We start from the raw sequence: 26,539 nt of genomic DNA, 5'->3' as shown, positions 1-26,539 counted from the left end.
AAACTATACTAAAATTATACTAAAAGAATAGAAGAAAGGATTTCATCAGAAGGCTAGCTAAGAATAGAAAAAGAAAGAATGATAACAAAGGCTTGTGGCTCGGACTCTCTGTCCGAGCTAACTCACTGTGAATTGGCTGTTAATTAGAAACAACCACATGAGACCAATCACAGATGCCCCTGTTGCATTCCACAGCAGCAGATAACCATTGTTTACATTTTGTTCCTGAGGCCTCTCAGCTTCTCAGGAGGAAAAATCCTAAGGAAAGGATTTTTCATAAAAGATGTCTGTGCCTGGGATTGTGGACACAGCCATGTCCCAGCTGCCCAAACAAGGGGCTCGAGTCCTCACCCAGGGTTTGGCACCAAGGGGGCAGGAGCAGAGCTGTGTGCAAGCAGAAGGGCATGACCCCAGCTCTGCCCAAGCTCTCCATGCACGAGTGTCCCTTTAGCTCTGCAGAGCCAGCACAGGGCTGCAGGGAGCTCCGGCCATGCCTGACAGCGCAGCTCGGGCACTGAGGGTAGCGGGGCTGCTCCCGAGCTGCCCCTGCCTGGGCAGGGCATGTGGGGTGTGCGCCCCAATCCTCCCCCCGGGCTGGGGCAGTCCAGCGGGGCTCCCTGCCCAAGCCTGTGCTGCTGCTGCTGCTGCTGGCTGTGGCGTGTGGAGCGGCTGCAGGGTGGGTGGTGTGTCTGTCTGTCTGTCTGTCTGTCAGGGCAGCAAGCACAAGGCGCGGATGGGGCAGGAGCCATTGCCGGGCTCCCATCCCCGGGGCTGTCCCGTCCCTCAGAGATGGGCCAGCGCAGGGTGCAGTGTGCAGGGCGGGGGTGGCAGCACGCAGGGACGGCAGGGGAAGCTCGGCGCAGCCGGGAGTGTCCCAGCACCGGGTGTGTGTGAGAGCAGACACCGGCCTGGGGCTGCCCGCAGTGACCAGCAGGAGGAGGGGACAGAGGCAGCGCTGCCAGTGCCGCTGCTCTGAGCGCCCCGTGTGCTGTGCTGTCCCCTAGGTCAGGCCGCAGGTTCACACACCGATGGCAGCACCAACTTCACGGACAGCATGAAGGAGGAGGCAGCCCGTGGCTTAGCACCCCAGCAGGTCAGTCGGGGCAGCGCCACGCTGGGAGGAGCGGGGGTGGCGGAGCTGGGCATTGCGCCCCCTCCAAACCGCGTCCCAGCCCTTGGGAAACGTCCCTGTCACCCTCTGTGCCTCTAGAGCAACCCCCGGGCCCGCAAGGAGAATGGGAGCACCGAAAGGAGCGCAGCGCCCACCGCGCCCGAGCGGGAGCTGCGGGCTGAGCAGGAGCTGCGGGAGCTGAAGGCGCAGCTGGAGGAAGCCGGCTTCTCCTCTGTCTCCCACATCAGGCAAGAGCTCTGGGGCTCTGCAGCCGGGGCTGCCAGTGGCCGGAGGGGACACCCTACATCATCCCTGTGACACAATCCCTGCCGGCCTCTGCCCGTCCTTTACCGTGCCTTGTGCCCCCAGGAAGGCGATGCTGAGCCTGTGCCTGGAAAACGCGGAGCTGAAGGAGCGGATGGGTGAAGCCACGTCGCTGCTGGAGAGCGGGGAGCAGGAGGAGCCGGGGCTGGGCAGCCCTGTGGCCACTGAGCCCCGGCGGCTGCCGCGGAAGAGCCGCGGGTCCCTCGGAGGCAGCGGGGATGGCCCAGGGCTCCCGGCAGAGAGGGGAGCGGTGCCCACCAAGCGCCCGGCGCTGGAGACCCGAGCCCAGGGTGACATGGCCAAGAGACCGTGCCCTGGCAGCCCCGGTGGAGGGGACGGGAGCCATGTAAATGCGCAGGGAACCGGGATGGAGATGAGAATAGAGCTGGGGATGAGGGTGGAAATGCAGAGCTGACAGTCCATCTCCCCTCCCGCAGGTGGAGGGCTCGGTTCCCGGCGGGGGCTGGCCCGGGCTGGGCGCAGAGCTGCGCTCCCAGGTGGCACAGGGCCAAAGGCAGTGCCAGGAGCTGCAGGACAAGCTCGCTGCCTCGGAGGCCACGGTGCGGGCACAAGCTGAGCAGCTGGAGAAATACCACGTCCTGCTCCGTGAGTGAAAGCCAGGGTGGGGTGGGGGCGTGTTCTGAGCCCTGTGCATGGGGCAGGGGTGATGAATCCTGCCCGGGGGGCTCTGAGCTGATGGCGCTGCCCAGCAGGTGAACCTCAGACACAGCAGCTCAGCAAGCAGGTGCAGGTGGACTTCCAGGACCTGGGCTATGAGACCTGTGGGCGCAGTGAGACCGAGGCAGACCGTGACGAGAGCACCAGCCCTGGTAAGGAGAGCCAGGGCTCCAGGGATCCCTGTGCTCTGCCCCCTGGCACAGAGGAGTGACCTGCTGTGCTCCCTGCAGAGTGCGAGGAGCCAGATGTGTTCAGTGAGACCAGCCTGGGTGAGGAGCTGGGGTCTCCCTGCCAGCCAGGGATGTCCAGAGCGGGCAAAACTGCCCGGAAAACCATGGCCCTGGAGGATGTGGAGGCCCTGCACCAGCACATCCAGGACCTCAAGGCCCAGCTGCTCAATGCCAACAAGGTGATCCAGAGCCTGCAGCGCCGTGCCCGCTCCATCTCTGTCACCAGCGGCTACACCTCGGGCGCTGAGCGGCCCCTGCCGGCTCCCAAGGCCTTGGCGTCCCCAGCGCACAGCCTGACGGACGAGGACGAGGGCTGGCAGTCGGACGGGCACGGCGCGCTGTGCCCACCCGCCCTGCGGGCACACCGCGACCTGCAGAGCCTGGTGCACCGCGTCACCCTGCTCGAGGCACAGCTGCCCGCGGCCAAGCACGGAGCCACCTTGCCCAAGGAGCTGCACTCTGCCACTTGGCCCGGGTATGGCCCTGGGGCTGGGAGCAGATGGGGAGATACAGTGATTTCCAGGAGCTGCCCGAGGCTGGTGGCTCCTTGTTGCTTGGTTTCCCTGCAGGAAGGTTCCTGGGGTGTTTGTGTGCTGGGGCAGAGTCCCAGCAGTGGATGATGCACAGACTCCCTCCACGGTGTAGGAGTCTGAATTGTTGCTAGCATAGTCCAGAGTAAGGAAGCAAAAAGGACCTTTGCATAATATCCACAGATGTTTTATTCAGTGAGGTGTTCAGGTCCCAGCACCCACACCCAGAGCTTCTAGCTTTTTCTCTACGGGGGCCTGGGGGCAGTACAAAGGTGAGGGCCAATCAGGGAGTAGGGAAGGAGTGGCTCAGGAACATAGGAACAGACATAGGAACAGGGGAAGGAGCCAATGGGGTCTAACAGCTTTCTGAGGGAAACTTCTTGTGTCTCCCTAGACCAGGGAATGCTCCCCAGGGTCCCTACACCATGGCACTTCATCCCTGCTGTGTTCCCAGCGGGTCTGGCTGCCCTGTGAACACCCTGCTCGCCCATCTCTCCTAGGAAATACAACTCTCTGATCCAGGCCCAGGCTCGGGAGCTCTCCCACCTGCGGCAGGTGCTGCGGGAGGGCCGTGGGCTGAGCCGCAGCCTGGCCCAGCACCTGCGGGACGCCCTGCGCTCCTTCGAGGACCTCCTCAGGGGCACTGACATCGACTACTACCTGGGCCAGGGCTTCAGGGAGCAGCTGGCCCAGGGCAGGCACCTGGCTGAGAGGCTCAGCGACAAGCTGGGCATCAGTAAGCACCTCTAGGGGGGCAGTGGGGCTGGGTGTCATGGGCGTGGGATGGGTCAGGAAGGGATGCTTTGATGGGTGAAGAGCAGGAGCACTCTCACATCATGTGCTGTGTGGGATACCTGCTTTGCTTTGGGCTGTCCTGCCCTGCTATGGCTCTGTGCGGGACCAGGCATCCTGGGGCATGGAGACACTGACTGGCTCTTCTCTGGCCTTGCTTTCTCAGGAGATCGACAAGACGGGGAGGATAAAACCAGTCACGAACTCCTGGCACAGAGGTACCTGTTCCCAAGGAAGGCTTTGTGGGATGTGTTGGCATGGGCACCCTGAGGTTATCACTGCTCTTAGGTGAGGGCCCAGGGTGCCCTCGGGGTCTCTGCCCCAGGTGGATGTCCTGGGGCTGCTCTGCTCTGCTCTGGGGATGGCAAGCCCCGTGGGCACTCTGTATCTCTGAGCAGCCCTGCATCACTAGTGGGACACAGCATGTGGCGGATCATGTGGGAAAGGGCTGTGGGATGGAGCTCAGACCTGGTGATGGGCCATCTGCACAGGCTCAGCCGGGAGCTCCAGGAGAAGGAGAAGGTGATTGAGAGCCTGGAGGTGAAGCTGCAGGAGCGCTCCGAGTCCCCAGGTAGCAGCTGCCCGCCCTCGGAGTCATCCCACTCTGCCAGCAGCTCATCCTTCACCTCCGAGGGGCTGGAGCCCTGCTCTGATGGGGATGCAGCCAGCGAGTACAGCCAGTGCCACGAGGAGCCTGCCCAACACACAGGTACCACCAGGGGCCACAACTGCAGTGCCCCTGGGCACAGGGACTTGGCTTCAGGAGGAGGGCTCTCTGCCAGGCTGAGCCAGAGCCACTGTGACACCTCACTCTCTCCATCTCTCTCCTGTCTCTAGGCCTTCACTTTGACTCCTTGTCCCAACCCGTCAGTGCCCCCCTGCCTGCCCTGGCCCCCGGGCTGTCCCCCTTCCTCCCTGCCGGGCCCCCTCCTCCTGCGGCCCCGCCACTCCTGGGCTGCTGTGGGAATTCTCTCTGCTCCCTGGCTGAGGCACAGCAGGAACTGCAGGTGCTCCGGAGGCAACTGGGAGAAAGTGAGCACCCTGCCTCTTGGCCTGGGTTTGGTCCTGCCTGCCCTGCATGCTGTGCTGTGACACATCATCTCCACTCTCTCTGACCTGCATGTCCTGCCCTTGATCTTCTCCTTCCTCTCTGGGCTATGGCTTTGAGGTTGGGTCCCACTGCTCTGGCTGGGGGACAGTGGGAACATGTGGCTTTCAAGTAGAGAGGACCTGGTGGGTTGGAGGGACCCATCCCAAGACAGTATTAGCCCCTAGGTGTAGACACTGGCATATCCCAGGTCTTCTAGGAAAGGCTGATTTGGTAAGGTGTTGTGTAGGAGTGGGGCTGAGACCCTCCACCTTGTGTCATGTAATCATCAAGGCCTGGGAGAGCCCCGGCTCCTCGGGGGGAATAGGTTTGGTTGGGACAGGAGGTCAGTGATGGGGACACTGGACTGCACTGTTGAGCAGAGCAACAAGGGGGGGAAAAGCAGATGGAGGGAGTTCGTTGCCCCTTTCTTCCTACCGGCTCATTGTCCTTCTCCTCCTCCCCACTGTCCTGCGTGTGCAGGTGTGACACTGCCCATGGCACCAGCAAAGCCCACAGTGCCACTGGGCCCCTTTGGAGAGGGCAGCAAGGCCCCAGCACCGTTCTGCCGCCACGGAGCCCTGCAGGGCCCAGCTGAGCTGCCCAGTGGCCTCTGGGACGTGCCCCCGCCCGGCCAGCTGCTCTATGGGGCCCTGCCCCCGGGGTACCCCTGCGGGCAGAAGCTGACAGGTATGGTCCGTGGTGGAGAGCACTGGGGCATCCCACCTGCCTGTGGGGTGCAGGGAGGAGACCTGGCACCACAACAGCTGCGGGACAGGGCTCTGCTGTGGAGAGGGGCAGGCACAGCCTTTCCTGCCCTGAGCTGTGTCCCTGGCTGTGGCAGGGGCAGACCTGCTGGAGGAGCACCTGGTGGAGATCCGCAACCTGCGCCAGCGCCTGGAGGAGTCCATCTGCACCAACGACCGGCTCCGGGAGCAGCTGGAGCGCCGCCTGGCCTCCAAGGGCAGCGGTACGGGCTGGGGCTGCGGGGCCAGGCCTCTGCACATCCCTCTGCTCACCCCCTGCGCAGCGGGGCGCTGGGACAGAGACTCAGCACTGCTCCCTTCCACAGGACTGCCCAGTGATGTCTATGCCCAGACACCGGAGCTGGGGCTGCAGCTGAGCAGGGAGAACCAGGCTCTGCACGAGGAAAACCGGACCCTGCGGCTCCAACGGGACCACCTCTCCCAAGGTAGGGCCGGGCCAGCATCCTGGGGCTGAGCCCCAGCGGGCACTGGCTGAGTGCAGTGGTGGTGACACCTCCTGCTCTCTGTCCCCAGAGCTGGCACGGGTGCAGGAGACACTGGTGGCTGCCTGCTCCCGGGCACGGGAGGCTGAGGCAGAGCTGGGCCAGAGACGTGGGAAGCAGCGGAGGCTGGCGGAGGAGCTCTCCGAGTGCCAAGAGAGTGTTCGGCAGCTCCGGGACGAACGGCGCTCTCTGCAGGAGGACAACAACAGGTAAGGTTTGGGGCACTGTGGCCCTGGGGCCGCAGGACTGGGAGGGGTGGCTGGCACCGGACCCACGTGTCACCTCTGCAGGCTGCAGCACTCGGTGACGCTCCTGCAGCAGCAGAGTGAGGAGCAGCGCCTGCTCCTGCAGACCCTGCGTGCGGAGCTGCACATCTACAAGAGCCTCCCGGGCCCCTCTGCTGAGACACGAGCAGGTATGGGACCCATGGACAGCATCCCTGCCCAGCCCCGGCCCTTGGGGTGCCTGGCCCCTCTGCAACCCTTGGGTGGTCCCAGACACTTCTCCTGGGGCAGCAGGTTGCACACAGTGGCCCTGCTGGCAGGCAGAGAGGGAGGGCAGCCCAGCAGCCTCAGGCACGGAGCCACATCTACCTACAGGGGCTCAGATGTTTCTTGTTCCAGGCTGCTTCCCATCTCCTCCAGTGCGTGATGTTGGCACTGACTCAGCAGCTCCCCTCCTGTCCCCACTGGCCTCCGGCACGTCGGTGCTCCGGCGGATGGACGGTGGGTTCTGCTGAACTCGTGGCAGCACCCTTGCTGAGCAAGCCTGGAGAGCTCAGAGCAGAGTCGAGCGCCCGGGATGGGACAGGGCGGGTCACCAGGGGAGCGGGCAGCGGTCCTCACCTAACCCAGCTTGCTCCACAGAGCCACGTGGGGCAGACGTGCTGCCGAGGAAGAGCGAGGGACTGACGGGGGCTCACATCGTCGGCCGCCTGGACACGTACCGAGCCCTGGAGCAGCACATCGTGGAGGGAAAGGCCTTGGCCCGGGAGCTGATGTGTCTGACACGCCCAGCACTCGGGCTGCCCAGCTGCCCGCTCCCGGCAAAGGAGGTAAAGCGTGGGCAGGACGGGGCAGGCAGCACCTGGGGGCCAGGCCCTCGGTGCTCTGTGCATTACGTGGCTCCCGAGGCCAGAAGCAGCCCCGAGGGCTGCAGGGGCAGCTGGAGGCAGGGAATCTCCAGGCCAGGGAATGCTGCCGGCACCTCCCAGCTGTGCCGGGCTGAGCACGGCCACGCCCCGGCTGCGGCGGGATGGGGGTGCCCCGGCAGCAGCTGCTCCCGCACCCTTCTCCCGCAGGCCCTGGGATGGACGGGCACGGGGCAGGGCCACCTGTGGGGCAGCGCCAGCACCCTGCACGGCATCCTGGAGGAGTGCGTGTCCCTCCTCGCTGCCTTCTGGAGCACCGTGCTGCCCGTGAGCCCGGCCCAGCACCAGGGCAAGGTGAGCAGAGCTGGGGACCGGCGGGGCACCGGGGCCGGGTGCTCAGAGCTCATCCCCCTCCCCTGTCCCAGGAGCAGGTGCTCCAGGGCGAGATCGCGGCGCTGCAGGCCCGGCTCTCCGAGAGGGAGGATGCTCTGCAGAGCACGGCCAGGCGGCTGCGCAGCACAGCCCAGCTCAAGGACAGCATGGAGCAGTTCATCGTCAGCCAGTGTACGTGCTCTGGTGGCACGGCCAAGCCAGCCTGGTGCCCATGTGCCCAATGTGGTTCTGTGGCACAGGGACCTCACTGACCCCATCTCTCTCTCCTGCAGTGACCAGGACCCACAGTGTGCTGCGCAAGGCCAGGACAAACCTGGAGGTCAGTTTGCCCTGATGCCCTGGGGATGGACACAGATGGCACACACCCTGTGGTGGCTGTCCTGGAGTGCTGAGGGCTAGCTGGGTGACTGAGGGGGACACAGGGACACATTCTCCTTGTCTATCCTCAGCTAGCATGTCCATGTCCCCAGGGCACAGTAGTGCTCTTCCTTATTGCCATGTGTCATCTCTTGCCAGGTGAAGGCCCAGCAGGCCCTGCCTGTTGCGTGAGCCCGTGCAGGGCAAGGAGCAATGGCCAGCAGGGAAGAGCCCACTGGCTGCTGAGCCGAGCCGTGCCAGAGGGCTGGAGTGGACCCCATCCCTGCTGCTCTGAGGGCCAGGGTGAAAGGGGTCTGGGGTGTCCAGAGCTACACAGTTAGTGGGTTTGGGCTGCTGTAGTGGTTGCATGCCCTCCACCAGCCTTTGCTTGGCATGGCAGCAGCAGCTGCTGGCTTGGCCTTTGTCTGGCCCATGCTTCAGCACTTGCTCCCTTCCACCCTCAGTGCTCAGAGTGGGGTGACACAGCCCCCCATGCTGAGCACAGCTTGCCCTGGGACCTGGTCCCCTCTGTAACCCCGATGAGTCCCTGTCCCTGCTTGTGGATGTATGTATATGTATATAGACAGAGGTACTGGAAATGTGCTTTGGGGACTCCGCACATGTCGGGGCCCCAGCACAGGAGGAAGATGTAAGAAATGCCATATTCTGTTCAGTGGCTGAAGAGTCCCCAATAAAGGTTTCCTTTGGGTTGTGGTGTTTCTGGCATGCCTGTCTCTGCAGCTGTGCTACCCCTCCCCAAACCACCTGCAGCACAGGGTGCTAAAGGCCCTGGCTGAGTCCCCAGGGGGTGGCTCAGTGCCCTACCCTAACAACCCAAGGGCAGCTCTATGCTGCACTGGGTGCTCCCTTTCCTCCTCCTCTGGACCCCCTCTCCAACACCAGGCAAGCAGCACCGAGAACAATAAATACTGTAATAAATAGAGAACCCCCTGTCCCACGGCACTGCTGCAGCAGCAGGCGGTGCAGCCGGGGTCCTGGAGTGCCTGCCCAGCTCTGCTCTTCCCAGGGCATGTGCCAGTGCCCCTCTGGCTGTGACAAAGTCAGCCCTGTCCCACAGAAGCAGCTGATATTGGGGACAGGGCGTTGCAGTCCTTGATGGTGCTCTCACAGCAGCAGGTAAGAGTGGCTGTGTCCAGCTGTGCTGTCCATCGTGCTGGCTCGACGCTGAACCTCGCAGAGGTTCAAAAAAGCTGAGGGGGGCAGCCCCACAGCCAGGGCTGTGGAACAGGGAGCAGGTGTCAGGCTGGAGTGTCACAGAGCCCCTAGCAGGCAAGGTGGCCTTGGAGATTGAGCACCAGGATAGCAGCACAACCTTCAGAAGAACAGGATATGTTCCTGGAGCCTGGACTGGGTGCAGTGCCAGGACCACCTTGAGGCCCTCACAGGCTGGAGAAGACAGGCAGGGTGAAGCCCTTTTCATGTTGGGCGTGAGGAAGGGCTGTTCTGGTGAGCAGCAAAGTGGTCCCAGAGACTCACAGAAGCCAAGGGAAGCTGCAGGTGGGTGGGAACCAAGGGCTGAACCACGCCGGTAGGATGGGACAGCATCACAGGCCCCAGTGGCCCTGAGCTTGTTGCCAGGGCCCGTGTCCCTGCCAGGCTGGAGGCTGGAGCCAGTGGCCAGGTGTCACACAGTCCCGTGGCCCAGTGTGTGCAGACAAGCGGCGTTTGGTGTCCTGCGTGGGGAGCGTGTGAGGCCCCGGCTCAGATGGGCTTGTACAGCAGCGTGGTGACGTACTTCTTCTTGTAGCGGTGCGTGGCACTGAGCACCATCACGCCATCCTGAGGGAGACAGCGTCAGCATGGGGGGCCAGGGCACCCCTGGGGCTCAGGGAGCTGCCCCGGGCTGTCCCTGCTGTCCCCAGTCCCACAGCCAGTCCAGTGCACAACAGGCAGTGGGGCACAGCAAGGGCAGGGTCTGATACATGCTTAGCTCCCCAACGCTGCAGGGAGGCAGCTGAAGGGAATTGTCAGGAGGTCTCACCCTCTGCCCCCGTGTGTGCCACCCCTCACCACGCAGCCAGCTCCCATCTGCAGCCCCAGCTGAGTAGGTTCTGCTCCCTGCAGGTGCTGCAGGCTCCTGGGAGCCACAGCAGCTCCTCACCTGCAGCATCACAGGACCTGTGCTTACCTTGATGGAGAGCGCGTAGAGGTGATTGAGCATGACGTGGTTGGGCTCAGGCAGCAGGGCTGGGTCACACTAGGAGGAGAGGAGCGTCACAGGGGAACGGCAGAGCCCTGATCCCCCCGCCCCTGCCTGCACAGGGAGCTGCTGCCTCAGGCAGCCTGAGCTGCCACCACCTCTGGCTGTTCTGAACAGGCACAGAGCTCAGCTAAGCACCAGAGGCCAAACCAGTGTGGCAAACGGGAAAAGTGACACTTTTCCTAGGAAATGCCAAGGGCTAGACCCCAGCCAAAGGGGGCCCAGGCTCCCTGCAGACAGGACTCCCTTTCTGACCCCAGTGTGGCTCTGTCAGTGCGCAGTATGCTGGTACACACCGAGATGTTGGTGTCCTTGTTGAGGATGACCTGGAGGAGGTGGGGCGGGAGGATGGGCGGGGATTTGAAGCGCTCCTCGGGCCGGTACACGTACATCTCCTGGCCGTAAGGTCCCGGTGGGGAGCTGGATAAATCTAGAGACAAGACAAAGGCAGAGACATGAAATGACTGAAGCAGGATGGGCGAGCACAAAGCAGCTCCTAAGAAGCTGAGGAGAACTCAGCAAGGTCTTTCAAGCACAAGCATCCTCCACAAGCCACAGGCAGGGATCTATTCTATAGCAACAGGTCAGCCTTTTCACAGCAGAAAAAGCAGCTGGGTGAGCCCATGGCAATCCCAAGCAGGGCTGTAAGCTGGTACATGCACTGACACAACACAGGCACCCCATGTTACCCACCACAAGACCCCTCAAGCACACGGTTCAGCCAGGTCCCTCTCCCTGCAGGAAGCAGCTGGCTTGCTCCAGAGCTGTGCCCTCAGCAGCAGGGGCACAGGGAGCAGGCTGCTCTGGGTACTGCCTGATGGAGGTCCAGGGAAGGCAAACAGGAACTCTACACTGAGCAGCTGTTCCAAACACAAGAGGGACCTCGGGAGCTCGTGGTCACTGAAAGCTGGAATGGCCACATGGGATCTGAACCTTTGGGAACAGCCAGCCCCCAGAAGGGCTCCATCTCCTTGGGCTGCTGCTGCTTGCTGGCTTCTCTCCAGCAGAGAGAAGCTGGGAAAGGACATGGAGCTGGGCTGTACCTGAGATGGGGCTGTAGCAGGGACACACACACGACTGAGCTTCCTGCCAGCATTTCACACAGCCAGCACCACCAGTGCCTGTGTGGTAACCTAACCTGCTGCTGTAACACAAGCAGACAGGGAGGTCTGCAATGTGCTAGCACTGGTACAAATTACCTTGGCATGAAAACTAAGAGTAGCTGCTGAAAATAAACTGGATCCTGCTATCACCTAGCTTGTACCCTGGATCAGATGACTTACAGTTGACCAGACAGAAAGGGCTGATGTTCCTGGCATTTCCCAGTCCGAAATGGCTCTCTCAGCCACGCACTGCAGCAGCTCTGCCCTGGGATGGTGCTAGCACAGAACAAGTTACACCAACACAGCCCCTCCAGAGGGATGAGGCCTCAGCTGTGGGCTGAGGAGGACACGCTGCCCAACACTGCTCACACCCCCAGTGAAGGCCACAGCTCTGCCCAGGGGATCTGTGCACCCAGAGCAGCGAGTCTCAGAGCAGAGGAGGTGGGAAATAGCACATGCAAAGCTCTAATGCCACAAAACTCACCCCGACCTGAGGTTTCTGAGCTTTCCAAGGAATCCACCTTCAACGCATCAAACACCTCAAAGTCAGACTTCTTGACATGGATGAGGTTGTTTATCGTCCCCATCTGGCTGGTAACCACAGGCTGGAAAGAACTGGAGTGAGAATCTTCCTGTGTTCAGCTCCAACTGAGGCACATTCAGTGCTTCCTAGATCCTCCCAGCCCAAGCTGTCTTTGCTGCAACACCACCTCCGAGCACAGGAGGCTGGTGTCCCTCTCTGCCCTACACTTACAGACCTTTGCTGTTTACCCTGGGAGGATTTTCCTTTATCACAGGCTCCTATATCACCTCCTATTTCCATCCTCCATCCTGCTACATGCCCATGGGTAGGTGTGTTGTCCTTCCCATGCTGCTCCCCCATGATTCAGTTTGGAAGAGAACCTGTACGTGAGTGCTGACCTCATGGCCCATCTTCCTATTGCCAATTCTCAGTGGGACTTGAGGGTCTTCTGGCATTTCCCTGCCCTTTCCCAATGCTTCCTCATAAATCATGACTATGTCCAGAGGAACCAGCCTCTGCAATGACTCAGGGGATGGAGGTGTGCCTTTTGTTTCAGGAGACAGTCTCTGCTCTCCCTGTTCCCCCTCTGCTGAACTTACATCTGTCTAGTTCCCTGAAGAAGACGAGATCTGGAGGAATAAAGCTTGGAGCATTACCTCAGATGGATCGTGAACCCACTGGCCATCCACAAAAAATTTGTACTGGTGCTCTCCTTCTGGAAGGTCCAGGATAGCGACAAAGTCATTGTGGCTGTGCAGAGAGAACAGATGTGCAAAGGCATCAGCCTGTTCATGCTCTGAATGCTGCTCTTCCATGGGGCCCCAGGAACCAGCACTGCCCAGCCCCTCTACCTCAACACCTTCATGCAGGGTCAGGCTTGCTCCTCATCAGTGACCCAAGGCATGGCCACAGCAGGCACGAGCACTCCAATGCTCCTTTGAGCATTGCATGGCTCAAACCCCTGGCAGCCCAGCTGCAAGGGGCAGTCCAGCCCTCCGTGCCCCAAGAAAGTGGATGTGACAGACACCCTGTGCAAGACAGGCTAAGAAGAACACGTGGGCAAAGCTCCTGCCCTGTGCTGGCACAGCAGGACAGGAGCAAGTGGGACAGCTCTGTTTATCAAATCTGAAAATGAGATAAACTCATTCCAGATTAACTGCTAGAGTCCTACATCAGCTTCCATGTAAGTCACAGATGTGCTGCAGAACAGTGAGAACATCATTAGGGCAGGGAGATATGTGAGGGACAAACAACTAACACCCACTGGCAGCCATACAACTAGGCATGGGGTAATGCTGCAGCCAAGGGAAGAGCTGACAGCTTCCAGAGGACTGCTGCATACCTGGGCAGGGCTCTGCTGCCAGCATTGGCTGCTGTGGGACATCCAGCTGGGCACGCAAAGTGGCCCATCCTGTCCTGTCCCTGTTTCACAACTTCCCACTGTCCCTGCAGCACCACGCAGGGATGGAGCTGACTGTGTATTTGCCTCAGACCACAGCTTGAGGGAACAGAGCAAAGCCAAGAGAGCAAAGGAAAATGTTCTCTGCTCTGGAGCAGACATGAACATAGAGTAAATGACTTGAGGGACTGGCTACCTCTTGATGAGTGGGATCTTGGTGCTCCAGTTGTTGAAGGATCCGGAGATGAAGACCTCCTTGCCTCCATCAGCCCAGCGTATGACCGTTGGACGAGCCTGTTGGGATGGTTTCACTGACTCCTCCAGATCTGGCTGCCACGACACAAACTCCTTGTCCCCAGGGATCTGGGCAAAGAAAACCAGAGAGAGGTGACTGAATGAACACATTCCCACAGCTGGCCTCTACCAGCCACACACAGGAGCACCACAGAGCTCCTCCAGGCCCCCAGCTCCCCAGAGACGCCTGCATGGCTGGGAACACAGCCCCACACAGGCAGTGTGCCGAGGCTCTGGAGGGCAGGAGGGGAATGGAGCAGCCAGCCCCTACCTTGGAGTCGTGGGAGCTGAAGACGCTGGGGTCGTCGGTGCTGCCCACCATGATCTTGTGCGGGTGCTCCTTGGCGGGGTGGGAGGCACCGGAGCCGTCGGAGCGCTGGGACTTGGAGCCATGGCGCTCCCCTGACACCCGCTCGCTGGTGGTGTTCCCCATGGCCCCTCAGCAGCCCCTGGCAGGGACACACAACAACACTCTGCCTTGGCAGCAAGGAGAGGAGCAAAAGAGCCGTCTCCCAAATGTTCTTTGCCAGTGGAGACAAACAGCAACCCTAAAAAAGGTCCCAAGTTAATTTCCACTACCAAGTTTGGGAGCTGAATGGGAATGCAACAAACAAACAGCTTGACCTAATTATAGCCACATCCTTAAAACCATCACTTTAGTTAAGCTGGTAATTGTTAAGACTCCAAAACCAATACGACTTCACCTGTGTCCCACATCAGCCCCTGGCAGCCAACAGAGTAGAGCTGATGGGAAAAATAAAGCCAACCTTTATTGTCAAATCAACTGCCTGGCGTTAACAGAGCCTCTTTCACAGTCCTGCAGTCAGGCTCTACAGACAACCCAGCAAGAAAACAGCCAGGGAGTGAAAGTAGCAGCTGTTTTACAGTCCCCAACAAGTCCTGGAGAGCTCACAGGCAGAAGAGCAGAGCCTTGTGCCTGCAAAGGCGACGGGGAGCATTTAAAGTGTCCGAATGGAATCGCCCAGGCTGGAGCTTGTCCAAGGAGCAGGGCTAATGCTGTGGTGTCTGCAAAAAGCTCAGCTCTCAGCAGCATTCACTTATGATTCACCAGGCAAGTCACCGTGTCAGCTGCAGCACAGCACAGTGAGCAGAACCATTTGCTGTCACCTGGCCAGCACCTGCCCAGCTCTCTGCAGGGACACGGTGAGGGAAGGGCAGCCCTGGCCACCTCAGCGTCCCTCTGCAGCTGGAGATGGCCCCCATGCCCAATCTCACCCAGCTCAGAGAAAGCAAAACAGAACTGACCAAGCCACGAACAACCACATACCTTTTGGGACAAACAACAAAGCCACTGCAAGCTACACAGGACTCTTCAGGCCTTACCCTCTTTCCAGGAGCTGAGATGGACTGGGGTTTTTGCCACTTCCAGGCTTATTTTGCAGCTTTCAGCTTACTGTGGGATCTGCAGAGCAAGCAAGGGGACAGCCAGCCTTGCTTCATGTGCTCACGTGTGACATTTGGAGGTTTGTTTAAAAGATCAAGTTATATGAAGAGTGCCAAGTGAGGCTGCCAGCCAAAGCCAGGCTTTAGAACATTATGGAGCAATTACTACAGTATTTCTTAAATCTTGAGGGCTAAAAGGTAGCTCAAGTGGGCAGCTAAGCCATACCCTCACCCCTCTCAGCGCAGATCAAGTACACCTGAAGATCCAGGTCAAATGAGCTACACCTCTTCTCTGACATCTTCCCCCTGCTGCTCTGCAGGGGCTCAGACAACTCCAACAAAAACTGCCCCGTACCACCAGACCTGCTGCTGAGGAGTTTCCTCTCCAGCATCTCCACTGAGGCTCCCTTACTTCTCATCTACAGGGAGGAAGGTGGGAAAGGCTCAACTTCCCTTGTAGCAGGACAGACCTGGGAGACGTGCAGGTGTTACCAGATGGGAAGCTTCCCTTTCTCTTCTCTAAAAGGATTCCAGTCCCTCTGTCCCTTACAGGTCACGCTCTCCAAACAATCCCTGAGGTTTATCCCAGGTTCCTGTCTGGCGTGTGCCATCTGCATCCCCTGCATCACACACACAGGCACCTGTCCTGTGCCCGGACAGGTCTTTGTGCACAGCCTGCAATACCTGGCTTTGCTGAATTAACTTTTACAGCTCAAACCCTCCGGCATCCAGGCCAGCCCTTGTAGCATTGGGAGATGGTGTGACACAGGTACACCCAAGTCAAGGGTGGAAATGCTGCCCACACCACAGCCCCAGTAAACCTCCACGGCATCTCTGTACATCCCAGTCTGGCAGCAAGCCCCAGCCAGGCGCAGCCCACGGCAAGGTGCCTGCCTGCCTGCCCCATCACCAGGGCCCTTCGGCTCCAGCCAGCCCCAGCTCCTCATGTGGAAAACGACATGTGAATTACACCCATACCCCTCCCCGGGATGTGCCACGCTTGCTGCCTCTCCCACCCGGCCAGGGACCGCGCTGGGAAGCACTGGCAGGCAGCCCGAAGGGGTTCTGCAGGACGGATGGGATGGAGTCTGTCCGGGAGTATGGCAGGCATTCATTCCCAGGGCTCTGAGGGATGGATGGGGTCTGTCCGGGAGTATGGCAGGCATTCATTCCCGGGGGCTCTGAGGGAGGGATGGGGTCTGTCCGGGAGTATGGCAGGCATTCATTCCCGGGGGCTCTGAGGGAGGGATGGGGTCTGTCCGGGAGTATGGCAGGCATTCATTCCCGGGGCTCTGAGGGAGGCTTCCGGGAGTGGCATTCGGGGTCTGGGGGGGGGGGGGGTCTGTCCGGGAGTATGGCAGGCATTCATTCCCGGGGGCTCTGAGGGAGGGATGGGGTCTGTCCGGGAGTATGGCAGGCATTCATTCCCGGGGGCTCTGAGGGACGGAGCCGGGCTGACACCACCCGGGGAAGCCCGATCCGCCCGGACTCTCTCTCTTTCGGAGACGGGAACCAGAGCTGAGTCCTGAGCTCGCCGTAAGGTTAAGGGGATGAGCTGGGAAAGCGGGGGCGGAAAATCTGCCTCCGAGCAGGCAGGGCTGGGGCTGGGGCTGTGCTCGGCGGGGGCGGTGGCGGGGCTGTCACGGCGGGCTCGGCCCACGGGTACCCGCGGGTCTGCCGAGGCCCGGGGGAGGAGCGGGACACACCGGCAGGGCCGGGCCCTCCCGAGGGGCTGACAGACTGGGTCTGCCCGCTGCAGGGTCCGGGACACCGCTACACCGCGGGGACGCGCAGCCACGCCTCACCCACCGCCTCCCGCAGCGGCCCCGGGGAGCCGCCACCCTCACACCCTCACACCCACCCGTGACACCCGCCCCGCTGTCCCCGGGCCCGGCCCGACCCCACCTGCCGCCGCTGCCGCCGCCGCCCCGCTCTCCGCCTCCGTCCAAGATGGCGCCACCCCCCGCCGGCCGCTGCGGGGCGCTCTGACCCGCCCCCGCCGCGCTCCGCGGCCGCGCCCCGCCCCCGCCCCGCGGCCCCGCCGCCGGGCACCCGCCATGTTTGCTGCGGGCGGCCGGCCCGGCCCGCCGCTGGCCGGGGCGCGCAGGGCGGGGCCGCGCCGCCTCAGCCGCCGGCGGCCATGTCTGCTGCGGGCGGGGCTGACGGCGGCTGCGGGGTGCCGGGGTGCTGCCCCTGGGCCGGCGGGACCCCCAGGACGGAACTCACACTGACGCAGCCAGGCACTGTGCTGTCCGGTCCCCGCGGCACGGCGGCAAGCTTTATTGCCTTTTCCCGAGGCCCCCGCTTGGGCACGTTCCCAGTTTCTCCACCACCTCTGTGACCTAACCCGTAGATAGAGCTCGTGGGGCTGCCGGGCCAGGACTTAGGGAGCTGTTCCAGAGGAGCCCGTGAGCAGGCTCGGTGGTATCACAGCAGGAAAGGGCAACAGACCAGGCTGCACCTTCAAGGAACGGCTCCCTCCGTGCTCCGGCGCAGCTAGCGAGGGAAAGCCCAAAGGAAAAGGAGAAGACTACCAGCAGCAGCCGCTGTCTCCTTCCCTTTAGGCTAAGCAGACAGCGAGACGTAGACGAGGGTGGCCACGATCATGCCGATGCTGAAGAGCGCCGTGAGGACGTGCGGCAGGCCGCTGGGCCGGGCGGGGCGGCGGGCGGCCCGCGGCTGCAGGGCGCTGACCACGCGCTGCCGCTGGCTCAGGATGGCGGCCCGGGCTCCCGCCCACGCGCCCGGGCCCCGCAGCCGGTACTGGTACGGCGTGCACGGACCGAAGGCCACCTCCATGGCTATCTTGGGGTCCGTGAGGAACAGGGAGAGCAGGTTGGGCTTGACCCCCAGCTGGCGGGCGAGGTCGTCCATGTAAGGGATGTAATCCACCTGGATGGTGTGCCGCTGGCTCTTCACGTACCTGCGGGCAGCGAGGGAGGGAGAGCAGGAGGGTTTGGCACGGGCAGCACCCGGGGTAAGGGTGGCAGCGCCGCGCTGTGCCGGGGCCTTACCGCTCAGCCATTCTCCGCTTGGTTTGTGTGATTTCGGCCAGCATGTCGGCGGGGGGCGGCAGGCCCTGCAGCCCTGGGCAAAAGGAGGCTGGAGTTGGAGGGTGGGCTGTGCTCCTGCCATAGTCTGGATGGCTCTGCAGCCCAGCCTGGCTCCTGTTTGCACGTGGGGCTTTTGGGACGTGCCACCACCACCACGTCAGGAGCAAAGTGGAAGACGGGGGCAAAGAAAGTAACAGCAGGAAAGGAAAGGGAGAATGTGGTTGCAGGCAACAGGACCAGTTAGTGACCCCCACAAGAGAAGAACAGTGCAAGAGTCGTGGGAAAATGCAAAGCGGGGTTTTGTCCTCATGAAGAAGCAAAAGGAGCATAAAAAGGTGAGTGTGGAGAGGCAGCATGTGAGGGAATGCCACCAGCAGTAAGTCAGTCTTGGCATGGCTGGGGGAGCCCAGCTGCATCCCCCAAACTGCCCTGACTTACCTTTGAAGACATGAGTTGCCCAGCGACTCTGGAGCTCTGAGATAGGCATGATGGCTCCCCAGGGTTGGATGAGGCCGATGAAAGCCAGCGTCGGCTTCTCCAGCTCAGGGGGGAACATGAATTTGTAGAGGGGAATCTGGTTCTCCACCACCTTCACGCAGCCCTCGAGGAACGGGAAGGAGAAGCTGTATCCTGTGGCAAAAACTATGGCATCGACATCTTCCCTGGTGCCATCCTCAAAGATGGCAGATGTCTCTGTGAACTCCTGGATGTTTGGCTTCACCCGCACCCTGCCCGAAATGATGCGGTTGGGCAGGTCATCGTTGACAGTGGGGTGCGTGTCAAGGATCCTGGAAGGCACAGACAGACCTCTTTCAGGTCCTGGCAGGGGAATGGGCATTGCTGGAGCAGGTACCTGGGGTGCTGCTGGGGCGCTCACCTGTGCTTGGGCTTTAGGCCATAGAGTGTGTGGTCAAAGCGGGCATTCAGCTTCCACTCCATGAAGAAATTCAGGATACTTGTAGGCACCAGGTTCTGGACGAGCTGCAAGAAGCGACTGAGGTAGCTGAAATCAAAGGGGTACCCATTGTCTGCCACCCGGTACAGCACCCAGGACCCACGCCTGGTGCTGAGGAAAACCTGGAAGGAAGGTGAAGAAGAGAGATGGTAGCACGGCAGCATGCTCATACTGGGCTGGGTCCCTGCTGTGCTCCAGGGACAGGGAAGCCAGCACAGCTACTGGGACCACAGGAGCCACCTCCACAGAGAGGGGACAGGGTGCTTGTGCCAGGTGCTGGAGGTTGGGAGCCCACAGGGGACGGTGGGTGATGATCCCCCCGCTCGGGGGTCCCGTCCCTGTGGGCTCTCCCAGCACACCTGCTTGGCTGTGTGACTCAGCTCCACTGCGATATCGATGCCTGAATTCCCAATGCCAACCACGACCACCCGTTTTCCAGAAAAAGGCTGAGGGTTCTTGTAGTCCCGGCTGTGCAGGTAGCAGCCCTCAAACTTCTCCAGCCCTGGAAGAGAGAGGGAAGCCATGCTGGGATGTGGAGCAGGAGGGTGGCTGGCCCCTGTTCAGACTGGTGGTGTGTTTTGGGGACAAGCTAGCACCAGTGTGACCAACCGGAGTTATGCAGCCCTGGGGTAGGGCCCAGAGGTGGTGGCATCACCAGCATGGAAGATAGTTTAGCCCTGAACATCCTGCTCTGGCTTTGGGACTAGCCTGGCTTGGAACAGGGCTTGGACTGGAGAATTCCATGCTTCCATCCCAAAATTCTGCTGCAGATGCTGTCTGGTGCTATCCATTGCCAGTAGAGGAACAACGAGGGTCTGTGCCATCATGCCAGACCCTGGTGACAGTGTGCTCCAGCCTGTTCCCCAGACAAAGAGGGTGTCCACAGCTGAAAGCTCTCCAGGCATTTTCCCCTGGCACCCAGAGGCAAGACCACCACCTGTGCTGAGCCCTCCAGCCTTGGTGAGGAGCTGGAGGGCCCAGCAGGTGCTTGGCCAGCAGCATGGGGAGAGAGCCTGTCTCAGGTGGGAGAAGCACGCTGGCACCGGTGACATCTGCCAGCAGGATGCTTTGGACACTTGTAATCCCGCCTGGTGTGTTAACCTGCAGGGGCATTTAGGGATGCCAGGGAGCGGGCAAGCAGCCCACGGGCAGTACCTGGGAAGGAGCTGAGCGGGAGATGAGCGTTGGTGTGGTGCCCACTGCACACCAGCACGGCGTCGAAGACGGCCGCCTCCTGCTTGCCCTCGCTCTCCGTCACCACCTCCCACTGCCCACTGCTGGCGAAGTCGGGGCGCTTGGACACGCGGCACACGCTGGTCTGGCACAGGGCAGCGGTGTCAGGCACCCTGTGCCCCGCTCCCGCTGCCGCCTCCCCCTCGGGCCCCAGGCCTCACCCTGAAGCGGATGTGGCGGAGCAGGTCGAAGTGCTGGGCGTACATGCGGAAGTACTCCATGATCTTGGAGTTGTGCATGTAGTTGGGGAAGTCCTCAGGGATGGGGAAGTCGCTGAAGCACATCATCTCCTTGGAGGTGTTGATGATGACGGAGCGGTAGATGCTGGCACGGCCGTCCTCGGGGTGCTCCTGTGGGAGGGGGGCTCAGCTCAGCGCTGCCAGGGGAACAAAGGGTCGCCTGGCACCTCCCCCGTGGGTGCAGGATTAAGCCACAGGTGGTTGTAGCACCCATCCCTCCACCCAGCAACTCTCCTGTGGTTGAGACCCTCCCCCGAAAAAACAGTGATGTATCTCTGGACTGGCAGGAGCCAGGCAGTGGTGGCAGTGGGTCATGGTGGCCTTGTGCCTCAGTTTCCCCACTTCCACTCCTCGCCCCTATGAGGCAGTGCATTCCCAAAGCTCCTGTGGTGCCGTTGCCCTGGCTGCCACATCAGGTCTCACCAGTTGTGGAGGCAGCTCCAGGGCTTCCTGCTGAGTGGTTGCTCCTGCTTACCAGGTCTGTGCCTTGACAGCTGGATGCTGCTGCTCTGGTTCTGCTCCACCAACCCTGTCCCTGACCCATCACAGGTAGAACTAGTGGACTGTGACAGATCCACCCCAGACCCCACTCTGACATGATGCCACCTGTTTCCCCCCAGGGCTCTCCCACATGCCTATCAGGGCACGGCGGGAACACTGGTCATTTTGTTGGTGGGTCCATGGGATTAAAATCAGGAGCTTCATTAGGTGGGGGCAGAGATGAGCTCCAGGATTGCTCCAAGGCAGGGAGAGCCAAGGCACAGAGAAGGCAGGACACGGGATCTCTGTGTGGGCAAGTGGCACAGAAGCAGAAAGAGGAGGAACCATGATTCCAGGAAAGGGCTGGGCAGAATGGGGACAGACAGCGGGGTCAGATAAGACAAGATAGGTAGGCAAGGGCTGGGCAGGACAGGAACAGACAGTGGGGTCAGATAAGACAAGATAGGTAGGCAAGGGCTGGGAGTGACCAAGAGCAAAACAGCAGAGGAAGACGTGGATGAGATTGGGAAGGGAGGAATGGGAAAGGGGAAATCTGCGCTGGGGGAGCAAGCCATGGAGTGAAGTCTTTGGGGAGGCTTCATCCTGCTGCTGGTGAGCGGGAGCTGGGTCCTACGTGCCTGGCATGCCAGCTGGCACCACGCTGCCAAATCCCTTTTACTTTCCTTGGTTTTCCTTGGAAAGCTGCCTGCCGCACGCATGCAAAGCAGGGGAACGGTGCGTGGTTACCTGCCAAGGACCGATCCCAAGCCCGTCTGTGCTGCTGCCAAGGAGCAGCCTGGCTGCTCGGGGCTTACCTCGAAGCGCCAGAGCCCCCCGATGTCCTTGCTCCTCTCAAAGCAGGTGGGCTCCAGCCCCTCATCCAGGCAGCATTTCAGGGCGCACAGGCCGGAGGCGCCGGCACCGATGATGGCCACTCTGCGAGCAGCCATGTCCCCCGGTGCAGTGGTGGCAGGGGGGTGGGAGAAGCTGTGGCCAGGAGGTGCAGAGGCAGGCGTGTCCCTCAAGGGAGGCTGCCCGCTGCTGCTCGTTTTGAGGGTGACTGTCCCTATATTTCCTGTGGGTGGCCAAGGTGTCACAAGATGTTCTTCCAGACACGATCTACAGGTTTCTCTTACCTCCTTGCCAAACCTCCTGGCCTGCCCTGCCCTCTGCAAGAGGTGCATTAAGTTCTTTAAGCATTTAATGATGCCAACAGGGCCCCAGGACTTCCTGGGCAGGGCAGAGATGTGGCTATGCTTTACATTTCAGCAGGTTGTGGCGTGGAAGACAAACCTAGGGGATGGGGCGGGGGGACTGGCATGACCAGTCGAGGCATCTGATGGACAGGACCCCCGCCCTTTACCCACTCTGGGTCCCCAGCCCACCCAGCCACCTTCTGGAGGAGCTGTGTGCAGGTGACCAGGGTGGCACTGAGCTGTGCCACGTGACCACCAGGACCCACTGTGGCAGGACACACCTTGGGACAGGCTGTCTCACTGTGGAGCACGTGTGTGCGTGTCAGCCTGTGGTGTAATAGGCCAGTGCTACAAGGCTGATCTCAAACCCATGAGCATTGCCACAGTACACAGAGGGTTGTGATGGTGTCAGTAGCAGGACAGACACTTGGCTGTTTATTGCATTTATCCACTTAGAAAATGTGCTGTGCCTTTGCTGCTTAGCTCTGGTGTGTGTGTGGCAAAATTGGCACGGCTGGGTTACAGGGGACAGAAAAGCCCGGAGCGCTGGCTGAGAGGGACTGGAATTTAGCCTGAAGTGAGCAGGTTTCCTCCTCTGTCTATGACAGCATCCCCCAAGGGGAGGTGCAGAGCAGGAGCCCAAGCATTGTTTTGGCAGCTGGGGAGGCTCTATGCATCCCTAGTTCATGGTGTGGTCACAGCTGGGCCGTGCCAGGCAGGAGGAAGGTTTCTGCCACCAGAGGCTGCCAAGGGGCAGGGGTGGCCAGCCAGTCCCACAGCACATTGCAAAGCTGTCCTGGTTTAGGGAGTCACCCCGGGACAAAAGCCTCCCTTCCTGTGCTTGCAGGGCACCTACAAGTAAGTAAAAATGGCTGCCAGGATGGCCACGGCCCCGATCAGCTTGAAGATGAGGGGCATGGCAGGGGCTGAGGTGCTCTCTTCCACGGGCCGTGTCTGCAGGGGCTTGAGGATGCGCTGCTGCTGGGTGAGGATGGCCTCCCTGGCACCCGCCCACGCGCCCGGGCCCCGCAGCCGGTACTGGTACGGCGTGCACGGACCCAAGGCCACCTCCATGGCCAGCCTGGGGTCCGTGAGGAACAGGGAGAGCAGGTTGGGCTTGACCCCCAGCTGGCGGGCGAGCTCGTCCATGTAAGGGATGTAATCCACCTGGATGGTGTGCCGCTGGCTCTTCACGTACCTGCGGGCAGCGAGGGAGGGAGGTGGGTGCTGGAAGCAGAGCTGGCAGGTGCCCTGCACACCAGGAATGCTGTATTGCACAGACTGGACTTTGGCTAGTGTGGCCAACCACATCCCTGCCTCTATTGGCACACACAAATGTGCCAGGACACATCCATGGGACAGGACGGATGCCCATGAGCAGCTGTGCCTAAGGCACCCTGCAGGGATCTTACCGCTTTGCCATTGCCTCTTTCTTCTCCTCAATGTCAGCCTCCATGTCGTGCTGCAGGGGCAGCTCGTTCAGCCCTGGGGAGGATGAGACACAGCCCTGGGTGCTGTGCCTCTGCCAGCACCACCGTGGTGTGTGGGCTCGCACCTGGGGCATGTCCAAGTGCCACGGGATGGAAAAGAGCAGCCTGTGGAGCTCAGGGTATGGATGTGCCTGTGCCTCTCAGAGAAGAGGCCATCTCACTGACATCTCACTGACTGCCCCCACTCCAGGACTGCATCCACAGGGCAGGTTTGCCTGACTTACCTTTGAAGACACGGGTGGCCCAGCGACTCTGGAGCTCTGAGATAGGCATGATGGCTCCTAGGGGCTGGATGAGGCCGATGAAAGCCAGCGTCGGCTTCTCCAGCTCAGGGGGGAACATGAATTTGTAGAGGGGAATCTGGTTCTCCACCACCTTCACGCAGCCCTCGAGGAACGGGAAGGAGAAGCTGTATCCTGTGGCAAAAACTATGGCATCGACATCTTCCCTGGTGCCATCCTCAAAGATGGCAGATGTCTCTGTGAACTCCTGGATGTTTGGCTTCACCCGCACCCTGCCCGAAATGATGCGGTTGGGCAGGTCATCGTTGACAGTGGGGTGCTGTTGAAAGACCCTGGAAGGTGCAAGAAGCCATTAGGGCTGGGAAGGGAGTGTCTCTGCTCCGTGTTCTGCTCCAGCTGCTGCTCCCTACTCTGGGGCAGCTGCCCCTACACTGCTGTCTCCAAGAGTCCTTGGAAGGGGCAGTGGTGGCTCCCTCAAGCACTGCCTGGGCACAACAAAATAATAACCCAGTCCAAGCACAGGGAGCAGGGAATGGCCAAGCTGGGCAGGACACAGAAGGAGGCAGACGATCCCTTCTGGGCAGGGGGAGTGTTTGGTGATACCTGTGCTTTGGCTTGAGGCCGTAACGTGAGTGATCGAACCTGGCATTCAGCTTCTTCTCCATGTAGTCACATGTGATGGAGGAGCTGAGCAGCCCCTGCAGGAATGTCTTCAGGCGGGTGGTTAAGATGGTGTCGATGGGGTAGCCCTGATCTCCAACGCGGTTGAAGATCCATGCACCGCGGCGGGTGCTGAGGAACACCTAGACAAGGAAGAAGGATCGCTGCCTGAAGGCAGTGGTGGTCCTGGGAGGGCTGCCCTGCAGGGGACGTGCCCTTGCCCTGGGATCACTCTGCTTTTTGCTGCCCAAGCACTGGGTAAAGACCCAGAGGGCAGAGGGAGCTGGTGACTGGCATCTCGCAGGGGAGTGGGACCAGGTCTCAGTTGCCTGGCAGCTGGGATTGGCAGGAGCCAGCACTGCCAAACACAGCGAGTTCTGGCATGGAGAAGCAGCTGTGCAAGTGCCTTGGTCCTGGTGTCCCTGCAGAGCTGACAGTGTCCCACAGGGGCAATCCTGCCTGCTGAGACCCTACTCCTGCTTACCTGCTGGGCTGTTTGGCTGATCTCCACAGCCAGGTCTGACCCCGAATTCCCAATCCCGATGACAACAACCCTTTTGTCTGTGAAAGCCTGAGCATCCTTGTAGTCTCGGCTGTGGAGGTAGCGGCCCTTGAACTTCTCAATTCCTGTGAGCAGAAGAAGGAGGGATGCTTGGCTTCCTGGTGCCAGGTTGGAGGATCAGCCCCTAAAGACTGGAGACGCTCTATTACCCCACCAAAGCACTCCTGGGGAGCACAGGAGCTCTCCTGGAGTCAAAGCAAGGCAGGGAAATGTTGGGGCCAGGGGGGAAAGCAGCAGGGAGAATAGGGACAGGCATGGATTAGCTTTCTAGCATCTCTGGTGTCTCCTCACACCAGCGTACAGGGCAGTACCTGGGAAGGAGCTGAGCGGGAGATGAGCGTTGGTGTGGTGCCCACTGCACACCAGCACGGCGTCGAAAACGGCCGCCTCCTGCTTGCCCTCGCTCTCCGTCACCACCTCCCACTGCCCGCTGCTGGCGAAGTCGGGGCGCTTGGACACGCGGCACACGCTGGTCTGGCACAGGGCAGCGGTGTCAGGCACCCTGTGCCCCGCTCCCGCTGCCGCCTCCCCCTCGGGCCCCAGGCCTCACCCTGAAGCGGATGTGGCGGAGCAGGTCGAAGTGCTGGGCGTACATGCGGAAGTACTCCATGATCTTGGAGTTGTGCATGTAGTTGGGGAAGTCCTCGGGGATGGGGAAGTCGCTGAAGCACATCATCTCCTTGGAGGTGTTGATGATGACGGAGCGGTAGATGCTGGCACGGCCGTCCTCGGGGTGCTCCTGTGGGAGGGGGGCTCAGCTCAGCGCTGCCCGGGGAACGATGGGGAAGGATGGCTGGGGCTGATGAGGATCTGCTTTTCATGGAGCCCCTGCCCTCAGTCTCACTCAGAGGATCCCACCTATAGCCGGCTGCCCCCCCAATAGCCACCACGGGCCCCTGAGGGTCACCGTGCTGACCCCAAGCAGGACACGAGGCCAGCAGGGTTTACCTCAAACCTCCAGAGGCCTCCGATGTCGCCGGTCCTCTCGAAGCAGACGGGCTGCAGCCCCTCCTGGAGGCAGGCTTTGATGGCGCACAGCCCGCTGCTGCCCCCGCCGATGATGGCCACCTTCTTTGCCATGCTGCGCTCCAGCGCCGGCTCTCTGCCTGCGGACAGCGTCGGACTGCGGGCCTGAGCTGCCAGGGCTGCGACTGTGCAAGGCTTTGACCCTGCTCAAAGCGGTCCCAAGCAACAGAGGCAGCCCCTCAAAAGTTTGTCTGGGGTTGCAAAGCCACTGCTGTCCCCTGCCAAGTGGACCTGGCCAGTGCTGGGTTTTGAGCTACTGTGGTGCTGCCTCTGGATGCCTGGAGAAGAAATCCTACCGAGTGCCAGGGAGCCACAAAATCTCCGCGCCCATGCCAAGTCCCGGCGATGGAGGTGCCCTGAGTGCTGTGCCCTGCTGTGGGGACCGACAGCTCCCGCCCGGGTGGGTGGCAGCCCCTCTGCCTGCCCTTTGCCCTCTCCCTTCCCCGCGGAGATTGCAGTTGTGGGTCGCGGTGCCCGCTGGTGCCGGCAGCTCGGGGGACCCCCTTCACCGACCTGCGGCCGTGGGACGAGCAGCCCAGGGAAGGCTGGCGGCGGGCACTGCGCCGTGCGAGGCTCTGCGCCGGGCTGCCCCGGCCCGTGAGGCCGGCCCGCGGCCTG

At 61.2% G+C, this 26,539-nt stretch overlaps 4 protein-coding genes across 15 annotated transcripts in view; 1 reads left to right on the top strand and 3 right to left on the bottom strand.

The window, feature by feature from the left end:
* Positions 1-8,553, top strand: part of LOC115906133 (myomegalin-like) — a 36,879-nt gene extending 28,326 nt beyond the window's left edge. For 3 of the 7 annotated variants that reach the window (XM_030953073.1, XM_030953072.1, XM_030953070.1), the window contains 21 exons: positions 1,005-1,093; positions 1,211-1,359; positions 1,481-1,781; positions 1,873-2,041; positions 2,149-2,265; positions 2,344-2,818; positions 3,374-3,609; positions 3,832-3,883; positions 4,157-4,374; positions 4,503-4,697; positions 5,236-5,442; positions 5,597-5,722; positions 5,825-5,944; positions 6,033-6,210; positions 6,292-6,416; positions 6,625-6,726; positions 6,868-7,055; positions 7,302-7,445; positions 7,517-7,655; positions 7,757-7,803; positions 8,001-8,553. In XM_030953073.1, the coding sequence (XP_030808933.1) occupies positions 1,005-1,093; positions 1,211-1,359; positions 1,481-1,781; positions 1,873-2,041; positions 2,149-2,265; positions 2,344-2,818; positions 3,374-3,609; positions 3,832-3,883; positions 4,157-4,374; positions 4,503-4,697; positions 5,236-5,442; positions 5,597-5,722; positions 5,825-5,944; positions 6,033-6,210; positions 6,292-6,416; positions 6,625-6,726; positions 6,868-7,055; positions 7,302-7,445; positions 7,517-7,655; positions 7,757-7,803; positions 8,001-8,033 (3,410 nt within the window). In that variant the 3' untranslated portion in view covers positions 8,034-8,553. Of the gene's footprint in view, positions 1-1,004; positions 1,094-1,210; positions 1,360-1,480; positions 1,782-1,872; positions 2,042-2,148; positions 2,266-2,343; positions 2,819-3,373; positions 3,610-3,831; positions 3,884-4,156; positions 4,375-4,502; positions 4,698-5,235; positions 5,443-5,596; positions 5,723-5,824; positions 5,945-6,032; positions 6,211-6,291; positions 6,417-6,624; positions 6,727-6,867; positions 7,446-7,516; positions 7,656-7,756; positions 7,804-8,000 lie in introns of all 7 variants that reach the window. The other 4 variants (XM_030953071.1, XM_030953068.1, XM_030953067.1 and 1 more) reach the window with 2 other exon arrangements.
* Positions 8,554-8,759: 206 nt separating this feature from the next.
* PRKAB2 (protein kinase AMP-activated non-catalytic subunit beta 2) lies at positions 8,760-17,386 on the bottom strand. Of its 5 annotated transcripts, XM_030953077.1 has the most exons (9): positions 16,691-16,708; positions 14,726-14,804; positions 13,653-13,830; positions 13,284-13,450; positions 12,345-12,438; positions 11,650-11,770; positions 10,359-10,492; positions 9,991-10,059; positions 8,760-9,641 (listed from the first exon to the last, which is right to left on the bottom strand). In XM_030953077.1, the coding sequence occupies exons 3-9, from the start codon at positions 13,812-13,814 to the stop codon at positions 9,564-9,566; spliced, it is 825 nt and encodes a 274-aa protein (XP_030808937.1). In that variant the 5' UTR covers positions 13,815-13,830; positions 14,726-14,804; positions 16,691-16,708; the 3' UTR covers positions 8,760-9,563. The 5 variants fall into 5 exon arrangements, with proteins under 5 accessions (XP_030808937.1, XP_030808938.1, XP_030808939.1 ...); XM_030953078.1 differs by lacking the exons at positions 14,726-14,804; positions 16,691-16,708 and adding an exon at positions 17,320-17,386; XM_030953079.1 differs by lacking the exon at positions 14,726-14,804 and having other exon boundaries at positions 16,691-16,741.
* Positions 17,351-21,750, bottom strand: LOC115906134 (dimethylaniline monooxygenase [N-oxide-forming] 5-like). The gene is made up of 8 exons (XM_030953074.1): positions 21,561-21,750; positions 20,188-20,376; positions 19,949-20,111; positions 19,153-19,295; positions 18,716-18,915; positions 18,277-18,626; positions 17,800-17,872; positions 17,351-17,708 (listed from the first exon to the last, which is right to left on the bottom strand). The coding sequence occupies exons 1-8, from the start codon at positions 21,693-21,695 to the stop codon at positions 17,351-17,353; spliced, it is 1,611 nt and encodes a 536-aa protein (XP_030808934.1). The 5' UTR covers positions 21,696-21,750.
* A 488-nt stretch (positions 21,751-22,238) lies between these two features.
* On the bottom strand, positions 22,239-26,539 carry LOC115906207 (dimethylaniline monooxygenase [N-oxide-forming] 5-like). 2 transcript variants are annotated; one of them, XM_030953256.1, is made up of 9 exons: positions 26,435-26,539; positions 25,844-26,001; positions 25,446-25,634; positions 25,207-25,369; positions 24,818-24,960; positions 24,277-24,476; positions 23,656-24,005; positions 23,354-23,426; positions 22,239-23,139 (listed from the first exon to the last, which is right to left on the bottom strand). In XM_030953256.1, the coding sequence occupies exons 2-9, from the start codon at positions 25,973-25,975 to the stop codon at positions 22,794-22,796; spliced, it is 1,596 nt and encodes a 531-aa protein (XP_030809116.1). In that variant the 5' UTR covers positions 25,976-26,001; positions 26,435-26,539; the 3' UTR covers positions 22,239-22,793. The 2 variants fall into 2 exon arrangements, with proteins under 2 accessions (XP_030809116.1, XP_030809117.1); XM_030953257.1 differs by having other exon boundaries at positions 25,844-26,064; positions 26,435-26,520.

Source organism: Camarhynchus parvulus, chromosome 8, assembly GCF_901933205.1.
Source record: "Camarhynchus parvulus chromosome 8, STF_HiC, whole genome shotgun sequence".
Taxonomy (NCBI): Eukaryota; Metazoa; Chordata; class Aves; order Passeriformes; family Thraupidae; genus Camarhynchus; species Camarhynchus parvulus.
The sequence above is the reverse complement of the archived record's forward strand: the minus strand, read 5'-3'. Positions and strand labels throughout refer to the sequence as shown.

Excerpts from the sequence above, each read along its gene's own strand:
- LOC115906207 (XM_030953256.1), bottom strand. The coding sequence starts at position 25,975 with ATGGCAAAGAAGGTGGCCATCATCGGCGGGGGCAGCAGCGGGCTGTGC. Across the intron at positions 24,477-24,817 it reads TCAGCCAAACAGCCCAGCAG|GTGTTCCTCAGCACCCGCCG; the intron begins GTAAGCAGGAGT and ends TTCCTTGTCTAG. Across the intron at positions 23,140-23,353 it reads AAAGAGGCAATGGCAAAGCG|GTACGTGAAGAGCCAGCGGC; the intron begins GTAAGATCCCTG and ends CGCTGCCCGCAG.
- PRKAB2 (XM_030953078.1), bottom strand. The coding sequence starts at position 13,814 with ATGGGGAACACCACCAGCGAGCGGGTGTCAGGGGAGCGCCATGGCTCC. Across the intron at positions 12,439-13,283 it reads AAGATCCCACTCATCAAGAG|CCACAATGACTTTGTCGCTA; the intron begins GTAGCCAGTCCC and ends CTCTCTGCACAG. Across the intron at positions 10,493-11,649 it reads CTCAGAAACCTCAGGTCGGG|ATTTATCCAGCTCCCCACCG; the intron begins GTGAGTTTTGTG and ends TCTTGTCTCTAG.
- LOC115906134 (XM_030953074.1), bottom strand. The coding sequence starts at position 21,695 with ATGGCTGCTCGCAGAGTGGCCATCATCGGTGCCGGCGCCTCCGGCCTG. Across the intron at positions 20,377-21,560 it reads GGGGGCTCTGGCGCTTCGAG|GAGCACCCCGAGGACGGCCG; the intron begins GTAAGCCCCGAG and ends CCCCTCCCACAG. Across the intron at positions 19,296-19,948 it reads CCCGCTCAGCTCCTTCCCAG|GGCTGGAGAAGTTTGAGGGC; the intron begins GTACTGCCCGTG and ends TCTCTCTTCCAG.